The sequence below is a fragment of the Varanus komodoensis genome, unplaced genomic scaffold, assembly GCF_004798865.1.
Source record: "Varanus komodoensis strain SLA01 unplaced genomic scaffold, ASM479886v1 scaffold25, whole genome shotgun sequence".
Lineage (NCBI taxonomy): Eukaryota > Metazoa > Chordata > Lepidosauria > Squamata > Varanidae > Varanus > Varanus komodoensis.
The window spans coordinates 15,266,402-15,279,204 of record NW_025335661.1 but is presented as its reverse complement, the minus strand read 5'-3'; the positions used below and the strand labels follow the sequence as shown (position 1 = coordinate 15,279,204).

Genomic DNA, 12,803 nt, shown 5'->3' with positions numbered 1-12,803 from the left:
CCTCTGTGAATGATATTAGGAGGGTGAGTACCTGGAGGAGGGCCTTCTCTGCGGTGGCACCCCACCTATGGAATGCGCTCCCCAGAGAGGTCCGCCTGGCACCGTCGTTCTTTGTTTTTCAGAGCCAGGCTAAGACCTTTTTATTTAAAACTTATTTTAAGTGTTAATTTATTATGTAGGATTTTTTTTAAAAAAATAAGCCGAGATACACTGGGTTTTAATATTTTTAGTGTATAATTTTGGTATGATTTTGTTTGTTTTTGTTTTTGTTGTGAGCCGCCCCGAGGCTTTGTTGCGATGGGGGCAGCATAGAAATGTTTCAAATAAATAAATAAATAAATAAATAAATAAATAAAGGACGCCATACGCCAATGTTATGCCAAATGGTGTCTCTTTTGGTTCTCTCTTTTTCAATGATGTTTTTCTTCTTTTTTGGCAATGTGTAAGAGACCACCTTAGGCTAATATTCACTTTATTACCACACAGATGATGCCCACAACATCTTTGGTGTCAGTACAAGCAAGGCTAGCAGAAACAGACAAGACCTTTCGCAAGCCACTTGCATCAGTGCTTTTGCAGCTGTCTTAACTTTTCTCCCTAAAATGCCCTCAGAAGGGCAGAAAGTGCAAGAGCAGCTGTGATGCACCACAGGAGTCTAGAATTAATCTTGCCTTCTGCTAAACACAGCCTTGTCCCTCAGTTTCGGACTGCAATAATTCCTAAGGGGTTGAAAGGATTTTAGCAAATTGTTATTTTTAGATCCTAGGAATAATGCACATGCCCTACCTTGAGTGTTGAGCCTCTTTCAGCATGAGGGAGGAAAAGCTGTCAGGGTCACATTCCAGGAGCAAGCAAAAGGACAGGAAAAGCAGTGGGGACACAGTATCAAAAATACTCCAAATACCAGCACCTTTCAAAAAAAAATCTCAAAGCTCTTACTGATGCTAAATAAGCCTCAGAAGAGGGATTTCTGTTTTTTAGAATGGGAGAAAACACATACAAGGTAGAGAGCTACCAAACCATAGGTGGTCAGGGAAAAGTGGATGCACTGGGACTCCTAGAGAGATGAATATGGCCCACAGTCCTGAGATCCAATAGTCATCACATGGAGGTTACTAAAACCAGCCTCCCTGTGGAAAGTATCCCACGTCTTGGCTTTAACCCCAAAGCTTCACGTAGGCATCATGCTTGAACAGGGTCTACAATTGCCTGTAAATGACATGAAACGACACAACTCGTCCTCAAAATCTCTGTGTGCACCTGTCTTAATAGGGCTGTGTGTAGGCAAGCCTGACTGGAGATTTCACTTGAACACAAGCTGATCTCCCTCATTCGGACCTTTCTGCTCAAGGTCAGGGGCAGGGAGGGCTGCAGGGGATGGCAGGGGTGAGGCCAGCTTGCATGTGCTCATGCCTGTATTTGTTTACCCTGACCAGGCATAATGCCTAAAGGTTGTCTTACAATATGGATAGCTGCCATCATGCAGGCAGACATCTGGCAGATGGGCAGAGGCACAACGATAGTGACTCATATGCATGTGATATTTTATTATTTTGCATACACACAAACAGATGCACACGCTGCATCACTGTACCTTTGATGGGTTGTTCAAATATCTGGCCATTAGCATTCCACTTCTGATCAAAGACATGGTACTAAAAAGTGTTTTTGTTTGTTTCCATCAAGGATAATGCCAAGCAGATGTGTATATGTAGAATAAATGAGACACTGCACAGGGGCTTTTGTGTTGGAAGACTTTCCACACAATATGTTATTCTGCATTTCATATTCTAATTCATGTGCCAATGTTCTGGGTGCCATTTTAGTCCATTTACAGTCATGGCCTGTTGTGGAAAAGTAAACATATCTACTATAGGATACAGATGTTTACCTTTACACCTTGGCAGCACCAAAATTTTGAGCAAGAACAAATTTAATGTTAGCAGTCAACTGACGTGGCAACATTTTCATTTGATGAATCCATCAGTATATTTGGCTAATATCTTGCTCGCTGTTTAAATAAAGTTTTAACTGCTAAGCTTGTTTTTCCCTATTCTGATTCTTTTGTATTTCTGAAATCTATTCTTTATTTGTATGAATGCTGCAGTGGCTGTTAGTCAAAACCAATAAAATTCAGTGTATTCTACAATCATACACTGACGAGAGTGTAGAAAGAGAGATTATTCCTCATCAATAACACATAATCATGGACAAACATGTCCCACATGGAAGAGGAACAAAAAAGGAAAAAAAGACAAATGACAATTAGAACAATTAGGTTTTGATGAAGGAGTTGTCAACCTTGGAACAGATGGAACAGAGAAAGCCAACTGTTGGGTATAATAGGGAATTACTAATTAATCACAGCAGAAGGAAATGAAACTATTTGTGATAAATTAAGGGAAGGATAATTTTAGAAATGATGGTCCTGTTTGGGTGTTCTTCTACCCAAGTCCCTGTGGTTAACCACTGAATGAGAAGAACAAGGCTGTGAAGCCCTTTGACCAGCTTCATTGCTTCTCATGTGTCGGGAAGATCAAGGGTTTCATGACTCCCCCCCCCCCCCCATAGGCATTCACCTTCACAACATGGGGCTGGGGAGGAAAAGCATCATGATGCAACAGAGAGCCAGGGTGCTCACAACCCCACCCTCCCTCTCACTACTTGCGACCATAACACCTGGGGAGCACTTCCACCCAAAGGCAGCAAACAAGCGGTGGCCCAAAGGAACAAAAAAAGACTATGCAAACTGTTTAATGTCTCCTGCACATGCAGGCTTCTCACATGTGTCCATAACTTTATGACCCAGTTAAGATGCTATGCGCTCCTTAGCAGTATTCTGAATGCAGTATTCTGAACCTGTGGAGGGGTTCTTATAGGCTAAGAGAAGAGGAGAAGGGAACAATGCAGAGGCTGGGTTCTTAAAGATCCAGCGCACAATTAATTCACTGAGTCTGAATACCACACACACCGTCAGGGTGTACTAAGTCAGGGTGGTCCAGCATGTGGCCCATGGGTCGCGTGCAGCCACCGGGGCCTTGTTCTGTGGCTCTATTGCCAATTGGAGCCCCCCCTCCCTCCGCCTCATTCCCTCCCAGTCCAGATCCCAGTGATGGCATGGGCAAGCTTTTCTGAGGCTACTGTCCAGTCTCATTCTCTTCCTGAAGCTCAGGAAAAGAGCAGGTTGGGCTGGTGGCCTTGCAAGAGCTGATGAGGGCAATGGCACTTAGGAGGTGATGCCTTTGAGCTTGTCAGTAGGGGTGCGTGTGGCATGCTGGGTAATGTTGCTGGCTCAAGTACAAGATGCTCAGCACCCCAATTCCAAGAAGGTGGACCGGGGGTGGGAGAGTCTGAGTGGGAGAAACAGGGAAGAAAGGAATGGGCCACCCCAGAGGGCAGCTCTCTTCTAGTTCATCAAAATACACACTGATCCTGTGTAAAGGAGGATACCCAGCCAACTGGTATCAAGGCTGCTCCAAAACATTTTTCTGTCTGTGGTGGAGATGCTCTGAACTCCCTTACCCCCACATAAGTCAAGTACTACTCAAAGAACTACTTATTTTTGCCCGAGGCAGAAAAACCCACAGATAACACTTCTTTCCATGCCTGGAAGTAAAAATACAATACTAAAACATTAAACTTACTAATGGCTGGTGGCCCTTTCATGACATCTTCAAGCTAGGCTGTTATCGCTCTGCGTAATGGCAGGGCTGGCCCTGGGAAATTATATCCATTTGTCTTTTTCTATTTCCCTTTTTTCAAACTGACATTAGGAAAACACTTCCTCTCTTTTTGCATGTGGGGATATGCATCTCTAAAGAGTTCTGCTTTCCCTTTCCCTAGCTATCTTTCACCATTTTAGCCAGAATTCCTCTTAAATCCAGTGATCCCATCCTTATTTGCTGATTGCTTATCATAGAACTACATTCCTTTAACCATCCATAACACATCTGGCTTAAGCTGTCAACAATAAAAACGACTTCATCTTAGTTTCCTTCCACAACCACTGATCTTGAAAATGACCACCACAAATGTGGTGATTATCTGGGATGATCCTAATCCCTAATTGCTTTGACTAGGCTTTTTCTTTCTCCTGAGAATTCTGACCCATGCTGCTTTGAGTGTTAGCAGCTTCATCTACTGAGGTGAGAAGTGCCTCAGAAACAACCTACTCTGCATGATCAGGAAACCTGGGGATCTTGCTCCTGCTCTCCTGCTTCCACAATGCAGCCAGCATGAATTAGTGGCAAGAACAGGTGGGCAAGAATGCACCTCTTTTCAGCTTCTTGGCTGTTTAGATCTTGGTCCTCCTCAGTAACACCTTTATTCTGTGACCAAAAACTTTAGCATTGGAGTGGCAACTATCTTGAGCCCAGTTTTCAGTTTTGGAAGGGTTCTGGGATTCTGGGAGTGGGCTGCACAAAGGGTGTAGCCAAAGACAAATGTGATTCTTTACCAAGTTGAATATCTTAATGGATTCTTTGATTTGTTACCCTGCTTTTCTAAATAAAAGACAAAGATGCTCGAGGCAGCCTGATATTTTCCCACCAAGCATACAAAATAAGTCCAGGTCTAAGCCAGTCTACTCAGGGATAAGATCTAGTGCTACAGTTTTCAGAGTGTGGTGCAGTTCTAAGTGTATTGATCCAACAGCAAGCCCAGTGAAAGTAACCAACTTTATGCAGCATGTTTGAAATATCCTTGTTCTTAAATGCCTTGTTCTCCCTAGTCACTGACTGGAGATAACAGCAGAAGCAGCCTGTGGGCTGGATGGGGCAACCTGGGGGCCATGTTTGGCCTACGGGACAGATGTTCCCTATCCTTGTGTTAGCATATAATCCCAAAAGTCGTTGGTTGCAGGTTTATGGGATGCTTCCAGACTGATAACTGCTAGTGCTAACAATTCAAAGGCACAGTGTGCCAATTCTATCTTTTCCCCTTAATGGAAAAAGTGATGGGAAAACATGGGAGGGTTAAATGAAAGACATCATTGTCTGGAACCACTCCCAGTCAAACCCCAAGTTTTGTGCTCGAGGCAGGGTGTTTTCAAGATAAAAGTCTCTTCTGGAAGCATCCAGAGTCTGCAAATTGTCATCACCTAATCCTGTACAAGTTTATTCAGAAAAAAATCTGATTTATTGTCAACGGCTTCAGTTGTGCTGGTTACAAAAGAGTGGAACCTATGGCATAAATTTTGCTGTAGACTAGCAAGTCATAACTAGTTTAAAACAGTCATGGAGTTCAAACTTTTATTTATTAAACTGGAAATTTAATAAACATTTTGATAATCACTTCAATGTGTTCATATATTGAGAATATGAACACTTATATGTTGGTAATATGTAAAAGGTAGATGATTAATTTTTTAAAAATGCTTAAGGCTGCAATGCTGTTTGTACTTGGAAAAAGTTGTTTTTGTGCTCAATGGCACTTGCATCAGAGCTGATGCATATAGGATTGCACTATTAATTAGCCTTGAACCTTAATCTAGAAAAATGTAAGTTGAACAACAGCAAAGTGTATCAAGTAAATTAGCTATTCTGATAAGGTGAATAATAAAAATATAAAAATAGCATATTGTATTAGGAAGTAGGCAGCTACATCCTTTATCTCATGGCCATCAAGTAGCAAATGATGCAACCTTTGACCAGCAAGAGCTAGGATTACTGCTGCCCCTGCTTACTCAAATTAGAATTCAATGATCTCCACCGTTTTTTATCCACTGGCCCAATTATACATAGAAGGCCATATTCAGTGTGAAAGTGGAGGGAAAGCTAGCTTCGTACATGTTAGAATGTGAAAGTTATTTTCTGCCAATCTTTCTGCTACACACAGCCTGTGCCACATCATGATTTTGACAATGTTACATAATATACTTTTATATATCTCAGAACGTTTTCTGTATTTTTCTGGTGTACGTTCCCCTCTTCTCTATGTCAATCAACACAAGAAAACTTGATATAGAAAACAATTAATTAATTGACAAGGGGAAAAATACCCATATTTCATAAAAGAATATAAATATGTTTGTGCAAACTCTTAATTTGTAAGCTGCCCCGAGGCTTCGGCGATGGGTGCGGCATAAAAATGTTACACATAAATAAATAAATAAATAAATAAATAAAGACCCATTATAAGCATACACACCTCACAGCATCCTGACAAAAGAAATTACTGGTCTTGCTTGAAAAGACCACACACCAATGTGGGCCAATAGTTCTCAGAAAAATCTTTATCTGAGTCAGTGTGCATCATTTCAGACTTATTTGTGGATCTCATCTTCCCTGATGCTATTTTCTTTCTCTTCTATTATTTAAATCCAACTACGTAGACCAAACTTTGGGATCATATAATGAATATATGATAGCCTGACCCCATACATAGCTCATCGAGTTTGGTCTATGTCACCGAAAACAAACAAGGCCAGTTATTATTTTCCTCACCCAGAATGGGCAATGGGGAGCAAATGTACTCCTGTTGCCAAAGGAATGCCTGACCAGGTTGTTTTAGAAATGGGGCCAATTCTTTTATTATCAGCTCTGAGATCCACTTAGAATGAGAACTGTGTTTCACAGTGCACAAGCACAGTGCCCCCTTTTACAGGATCTCCTGACAAATAAATGAAAGAACATGCACTACTCCTGAGCTCTGATGTGTAATACCTCCTTTCATCTCAGTTTTACTATCATAGTGGGATCAGAAATAATGGAGAACAGAAGATGACACGTAACTAGAGTTTTTCCAATGAAATCACTTTGTGAAGGGTTCTCCTGAGCATGGCATTATGTTCCTGGACTAGTCATACTTAGGCTGCAGTCAGAACATGCTTGAAAATGGTTCCCCAACAATCACTTCTTCTCTAAGAGAAGAAGAACCCAGAACCTGGAGACTCAAACCTTGATATAGACTAATTCAAAAAGCATGATAACCCTGATATTTCAACAACATCGCCTGGTTCTGTGGCAGTCTCTACTCAATCCAGCCTCAGTCCTTGACTTTGGTTTACCATGGTATCTGAGCATAGTCACTGTGTATTACGAAACACCTCAAACAGCACCATCAGATCATGAAGTCAGCACGCCATGCTATAAACATGTCACTTAGTTTCAGCACCAGCTCAGAAGTGGAAAAAATCAGGCAGGTTTTTGATTCTGAATCACCAAAACCACTTCCTATTACAGTAGATATTAGGCAGAGATACATCATGCATTGACCCAGTCTGTTTATAGGAAATCTATTAATATCTCAGCACAAGGCTCTGCATTTATAGAAATCTAAGTCAACAAACATCCTCCCCACCAAACCCTGAGACACCCAAGCTAAACTGAAATTCTAACACAGAACCATTGCTATAGTTTCAATTTAAAGTAGACCACCTACAAAGTTTGTAAGTAATACGCCAACACTGGGTTTAGGGGAGTACTCATCATGTACCTTTAATTCATTGTCTCCTATTTCTGCTGTTGCCAGTACATCTTCCAGTTTTGCCATACAGAATGAGGGTGTGAGGAAGGATGTCATTCAAGAGCTTCCTTGCACAAATGTCTTTCAGATTAGTACATTCAGAAGCCCATATTAATATATTTTAATAAAGAGAAAAGCTATATAACTCTTACCTGATTGTATACAAGCAGGAGTTTTACAAACACCATCTGAAAAAAAAGAAATGGTAGGATATGTTTACATGGTTAATTATTTTGCAGAGTACATCTACATCTTGATGTTTAAAATGCTGAAATTCAATGATAGTACATTTCAAGTTAATATACAGGATTATATAAATGTACACACATAAACACCACCAGTGTGGCACGGTGGTTGAGGTCTTGGCCTGGGAGATCTGTGCTGGAGTCCCTACTCTGCTCAATGGGTGACTTTAGGCTAGTCCTTCATTTTTAGCCCAGCCCATCTCACAGAGTTGTTATGGGGATAAAATGGACTGGAGAAGGACCCTGTATGCCACCTTGGGATCCATGCAAGAGGGAAAAAGTGAGCTATAAACATAATGCAATAACAATGACAATGACAAACAATAACAATAACGGCAACAGCAACAGCAACAACAATAACAGTAAGGTATGCTATGGTATGGTACCATATGGTATGAAGAGATATCTTTCTCTTACTCTCTCTTTTAAAATACTAGAACTCATGATTATCCAATGAAACAGAATGGTGAGCAATTAATGGCAAATAAAAGGAAGTACTTCTTCACACAGCACAGAGTGAGACTAAGGGATTCACTTCCATAGGGTGGTCATTAACTTGAACGGCTTTACAGGGGAATGACAGAGATTCCTGGAGGAAAAGGCAGTCACTGTATATATATGTTACTTTACCATTAACAATGAAACACAAAATGCCTAAACACCAAGTCCTAAGAAATAGGGAGTTCAAGGGTGCTCTTGCTATCATGTCCTGCTTGTGGTCCACCAGATGGGCATCTAGTTGGCCACTGTGGGAGGTGAATGCTAGCTTAGTTAAGCCTTTGGTCTGATCCAGCATGGCTCTTCTTTTGCTCTTAAGTTCACATAATCTAGATATATTCTTACTAAATATTGGAGGGTTAGTCTGTCTAGACTACTGTGGTAAGGGGAAGTAGTGAGAGGAGAAGCCCCAGGAATAGGTAAAACATGAACCAGGAAAAAGAGCATTCAGTGATGGAAGAAAATGCCTTACCAGGTAGTAAGGAAATGCTTAACATTTTCTTCAACCTGGATATACCCATGAAAAGAAAACTACAGGAGGAAAAGGGGAAAGTAAGTTCAGAAGAAGAGCAACTACAGCTTGGAGACATGGGTGAGGAAAAAACCTTTAGTTACTTCTTGTCCCATGGGTAATCCATTAAGAAGTTAGTGAGTGGGCTAAAGACTGTATAACTGACACCCGAAAGGAAAGCCCAAACAGCCAGGAGGGGCTAGGGGAGAAAAAGAGGGAAAAACATAGTGGTGAAGTATTCTACTTTATGGTTCTCTGTTACACTAAGCTGGCCAAGGTCAGTTCTCTATTCAAAGGTGCCCTCTGTATGAAGAGCTCTAATTCTGACTTAAAATCAAAGAACCACAAGAAGGGAGAGGAAAAGACTTCAGGTTGTCCATCAACCATTAGCACCTGGATGGAAGACTGAACAGGTACATAGATCATCTACTCAGTCATCTCTAGTAAGTTTAGATAATTGTATTTCTAATAAAATTATACTTATTAGTTCTAAATGTTATGCTAATAGGTTTCTTATTTTTGGTGATGCATTTCCTGGTTTTTTGTTTGGTTGGTTGGTTTTGGTGATCAATCCTACTTTGAAACCGTGCTCTATTGAAATGTCTGGTAAGATGAGTAGTAGGCCTGGAGTGGGTTTCTTGCTGCCAACATGAATGGGCTAGCTTAGCTTGAAGAAAGTTCATGAGATAAAGAGCTTTGGCTGAACTTAGATACACAGTTCAGATCACAATGCATAATGGATTGTCAGAGCAGCCCATTGCAAAGCATCAAGAGGACCCCTTTCTATAACTTTCCTTTGAAGGACAACGTGATTGGAAGTTTCATTTGAACTTCATGGAATTGTGTCCAGAAGTCCTTTGCCCAGAAGCAGAAATCACCTCAAGTATGGTCACCATCTACACTGAGACAAAGAGCTACCAAGAAAAATTGTTTGTGTGCATATGTGTGCTTTTGGAATTGTTTCTTGATCTCAAAGTGTTCTCCCCCCCCCCCCCACTCCCCTTGGATGGATTGTTCTGAAAATATCTCTACAGAAGAAAGTCTGGGATGTTGAGACTTGGGTTTGCATGGGTTTGTAAGTGCTGAGATTTTGCTCTGGAACTCTGTCTTTTGGGATCACAAGGACAAAAGTTTGATGACTGATTGTGTTGCAGTAGCACAAGTAATTTACAAGATAAAGGAACAGAAACTTTCATAGAGTAATACCTATTTCTGGTGTCACAAAGTGAAACTATTTTTTTTCCCTTTACTTCATATTCTTAAAAATAGCTTAGTTATAGTAAATGGTTAGGACTGTGAAAAATTCTAGCTTTTGTTAGGGCACTCAAAAAAGAGAGAAAAATGTGAAGGAATCCTGATGCTACTATAATTTATGTCTTAAAAAGTGAGTTGTGAATAGAAACTACAAAAAGGGAATAATTTGTATTTTGGTGAAAGGAGAAGTTACCAGGTAACTTGGCATTTTCAGTTCAACAATTATTTTCACTGGTCATGTAACATAATTTTAACCAGTTCTTTTGTGCCTTTCATAGGATCTTTTCTTTTAAGTTCAGGAGAATTAGTTATATTATGCATGAGTGGACAAACAGTAGATCTCCGGTTTCTCTGAACTTCAATTTCCAGCCTTCCTGTCTGCTGGCCACTGAGTCAAGGAATTTTGAGAGCTGGAAGCCCAAAACATCAGAAGATATGCTTTCTCCCTATCACTCTATGCTATAGAGCCTCTGAAGTTTGAACAGGAAAGGGTAACTGGGCCAGAATGGCTGCAAATATTCCTTAATAGCCTGAGGCAAATTTGCCAGACAAAACGCTTAGGAGATGGTTGGAAAATATGACCCTTACTTATTCCCCCACCCATTCCAGCCAGAGGGAGGAGGCATGTTAGGAGTGATTGGAAAAGCAGCAGAAACATTTTATAAGACAGACTCCAGTTTTCCAGTGCAATATGAAGAGAGAAGGAGAGAGCAAGCTCTGGGCACTTCCCATTTCTAGAAATCTCATCTCTGGGTAATTGAATTTGCTATTGGTGAATTTAAGACAGACTTCTCTGGTCCGAAGTCCTTCCAATATGCATTCATCTATTCATCCATCCATTCATTATATTTATATCCTGCCTTTTTTTCCTTTCAAGGAACTGAGCCAGTTTACATAATTCTCTTTGGTTTTTTTTCCAATCTTATCCTCACAACAATAATCCTGTGAGGTAGGTTTGGCTGAGAGTCTGTGACTGGCCCCACGTCACCCAGTGAGTTTCATGGCTAAGTGGAGACTAGAATCCAGATGTCTGGAGTCTCAATCCTGTACTCTTCACCACTATACCACACTGGCTGATATTTTGAACTTGAATGCCATCAGCTACAGCCAGCATGGCCAATAGTCAGAAATACTTGAAACTGTAGTGCAAATCATCTGGAAAGTGCCAAATTGGGACACAGAAGTTTACCATGGGGAAATGTGGTTTTATCAAATTTCTAAATAAATGTTACTATTCCAAACTGCCAATAAGCCTCCAGTAACCTATTTCCAAAAGAAACCAAACCAGGGTAAGCATTTTGCCCTACAGGAACAAGTGAAGTGATCGTAACCATTATCAGCAAATAATTTTTTACATTCTAATTGACAATGAGATGCTAATAAGAGAAGCTATTCTCAAACAGAGGTCTATCAGTCAAAGAGTTTTATGCATGCAATAATTGCAAAAGCACAATGCGGCTTTTTTAGCACATTAAAACCAAGTGGCTTCAAGAGAAATGTGGGACTACTTTCTGGTTTAACAGCTGAAATTTCAACAATGGCCCAGCTACCAAAATCAGATGTACTACAACATTTTACCATAGTAGTATAATTAAGTCTTTTTTCAGAGTGATTATATTACATGCCAGTATTTTTGCTCTCCCTTTGAGCTTCATGTTCTTAAAAAAAACTTTTGCTGCTAAAATTATGGCTTAACAAAGTTCTACTTACCATCATAGGTTGCATACAGAACGATCATGGTGATAGCCACAATAGCAAGGAGAATTGCTACAACAGTAAGTCCTATTTCCAGTGGACTCCATCGTAGTTTTTTCTTTTGTTTTGGAGAGTTCATTTCAGTTATATCCATCTGACTTTCTGACTTGCCCATAACCTAGAGTCTGGAAAGAAAAGAATACAAAGCAGGATTGCTGAAATTGTAAAAGAATGGAAATTCTTAAGTTCCTCCTACCTAGCAATTTTTCTCTCTCTCAATGGGGAAGAGGAAATACTGGTGTGTGTTTGTAAAAAAGAAAAGACAAATGCCATTAGTCATAACAGTAAATTGATATAACTATCTTTCTACTTACACTCCACAGAGCAATGCTCTTCCTATGCACTTGCAGAAGGTTTGAAAAAAGGAACGAAAACAAACCAAGAACCTGGTTTTATTTGTAACGCATATTAATTGCACTCCTGCAGTAGAAGAGTTCAGAAGCAGGTGAAATGCAGCCCTTACTGTTTGAATAAAGATTAACTTAACCTTTCAATCTTTGATCTCTTGCCATTGGACAATTATTTTGCCTCCCTTGCACTTTTGAAATTATTTCAGCAATTAATGACCAAAGTCTTGAGTTTATGATTCTAATATTACACAAGAAGGGGTGGGAGAAAAGAAGTTCACACTGAACCCCAGAGTCATAGAAAATGGGCCAGGACTTACAGGTGAAACCGGTGCCAGAAACCAGTGCTAAGGAAAGAGAAGAAGGCGACTGACTTGGAATAAGGCTGGTTTGTAGGTTGCCTCCCTGCCGCCACCCGCCCGGCTGCTCAGAGTCTCTCATTTGCTGCCTCCCCTGCAAATTCTAATCAAACAACTTTAAAACACTTTGAAAATGACAAACGTGGATGGAAAAATAAGGAGAAAAAAATAAAAGCAATAAAAGCACTGTCAGAAACTTCACCATCAATTAATTGCAAAAATGAAATGTTTGGGTGATAAGGCATCCCTCATCCACAGCCACCCAGTGACTGATCTCACTCAGTTAAATATATCAAAGTATCAGAGATAGTAGCAATAATATTCTCTCTCTCTCTCTCTCTCTCTCTCTCTCTCTCTCTCTCTCTCTCTC

General features: G+C 40.4%; 1 protein-coding gene across 3 annotated transcripts in view; it reads right to left on the bottom strand.

Moving 5' to 3' along the window:
- MME (membrane metalloendopeptidase) overlaps nucleotides 1-12,803 on the bottom strand; it is a 170,193-nt gene that overhangs the window by 45,179 nt on the left and 112,211 nt on the right. For 2 of the 3 annotated variants that reach the window (XM_044432893.1, XM_044432892.1), the window contains exons 2-3: nucleotides 11,683-11,852; nucleotides 7,617-7,652 (exon numbers count right to left, since the gene is read on the bottom strand). In XM_044432893.1, coding sequence (XP_044288828.1) covers nucleotides 7,617-7,652; nucleotides 11,683-11,842 — 196 coding nt within the window. In that variant the 5' untranslated portion in view covers nucleotides 11,843-11,852. Of the gene's footprint in view, nucleotides 1-7,616; nucleotides 7,653-11,682; nucleotides 11,853-12,041; nucleotides 12,074-12,803 lie in introns of those variants that run through there. The other variant, XM_044432894.1, reaches the window with a different exon arrangement.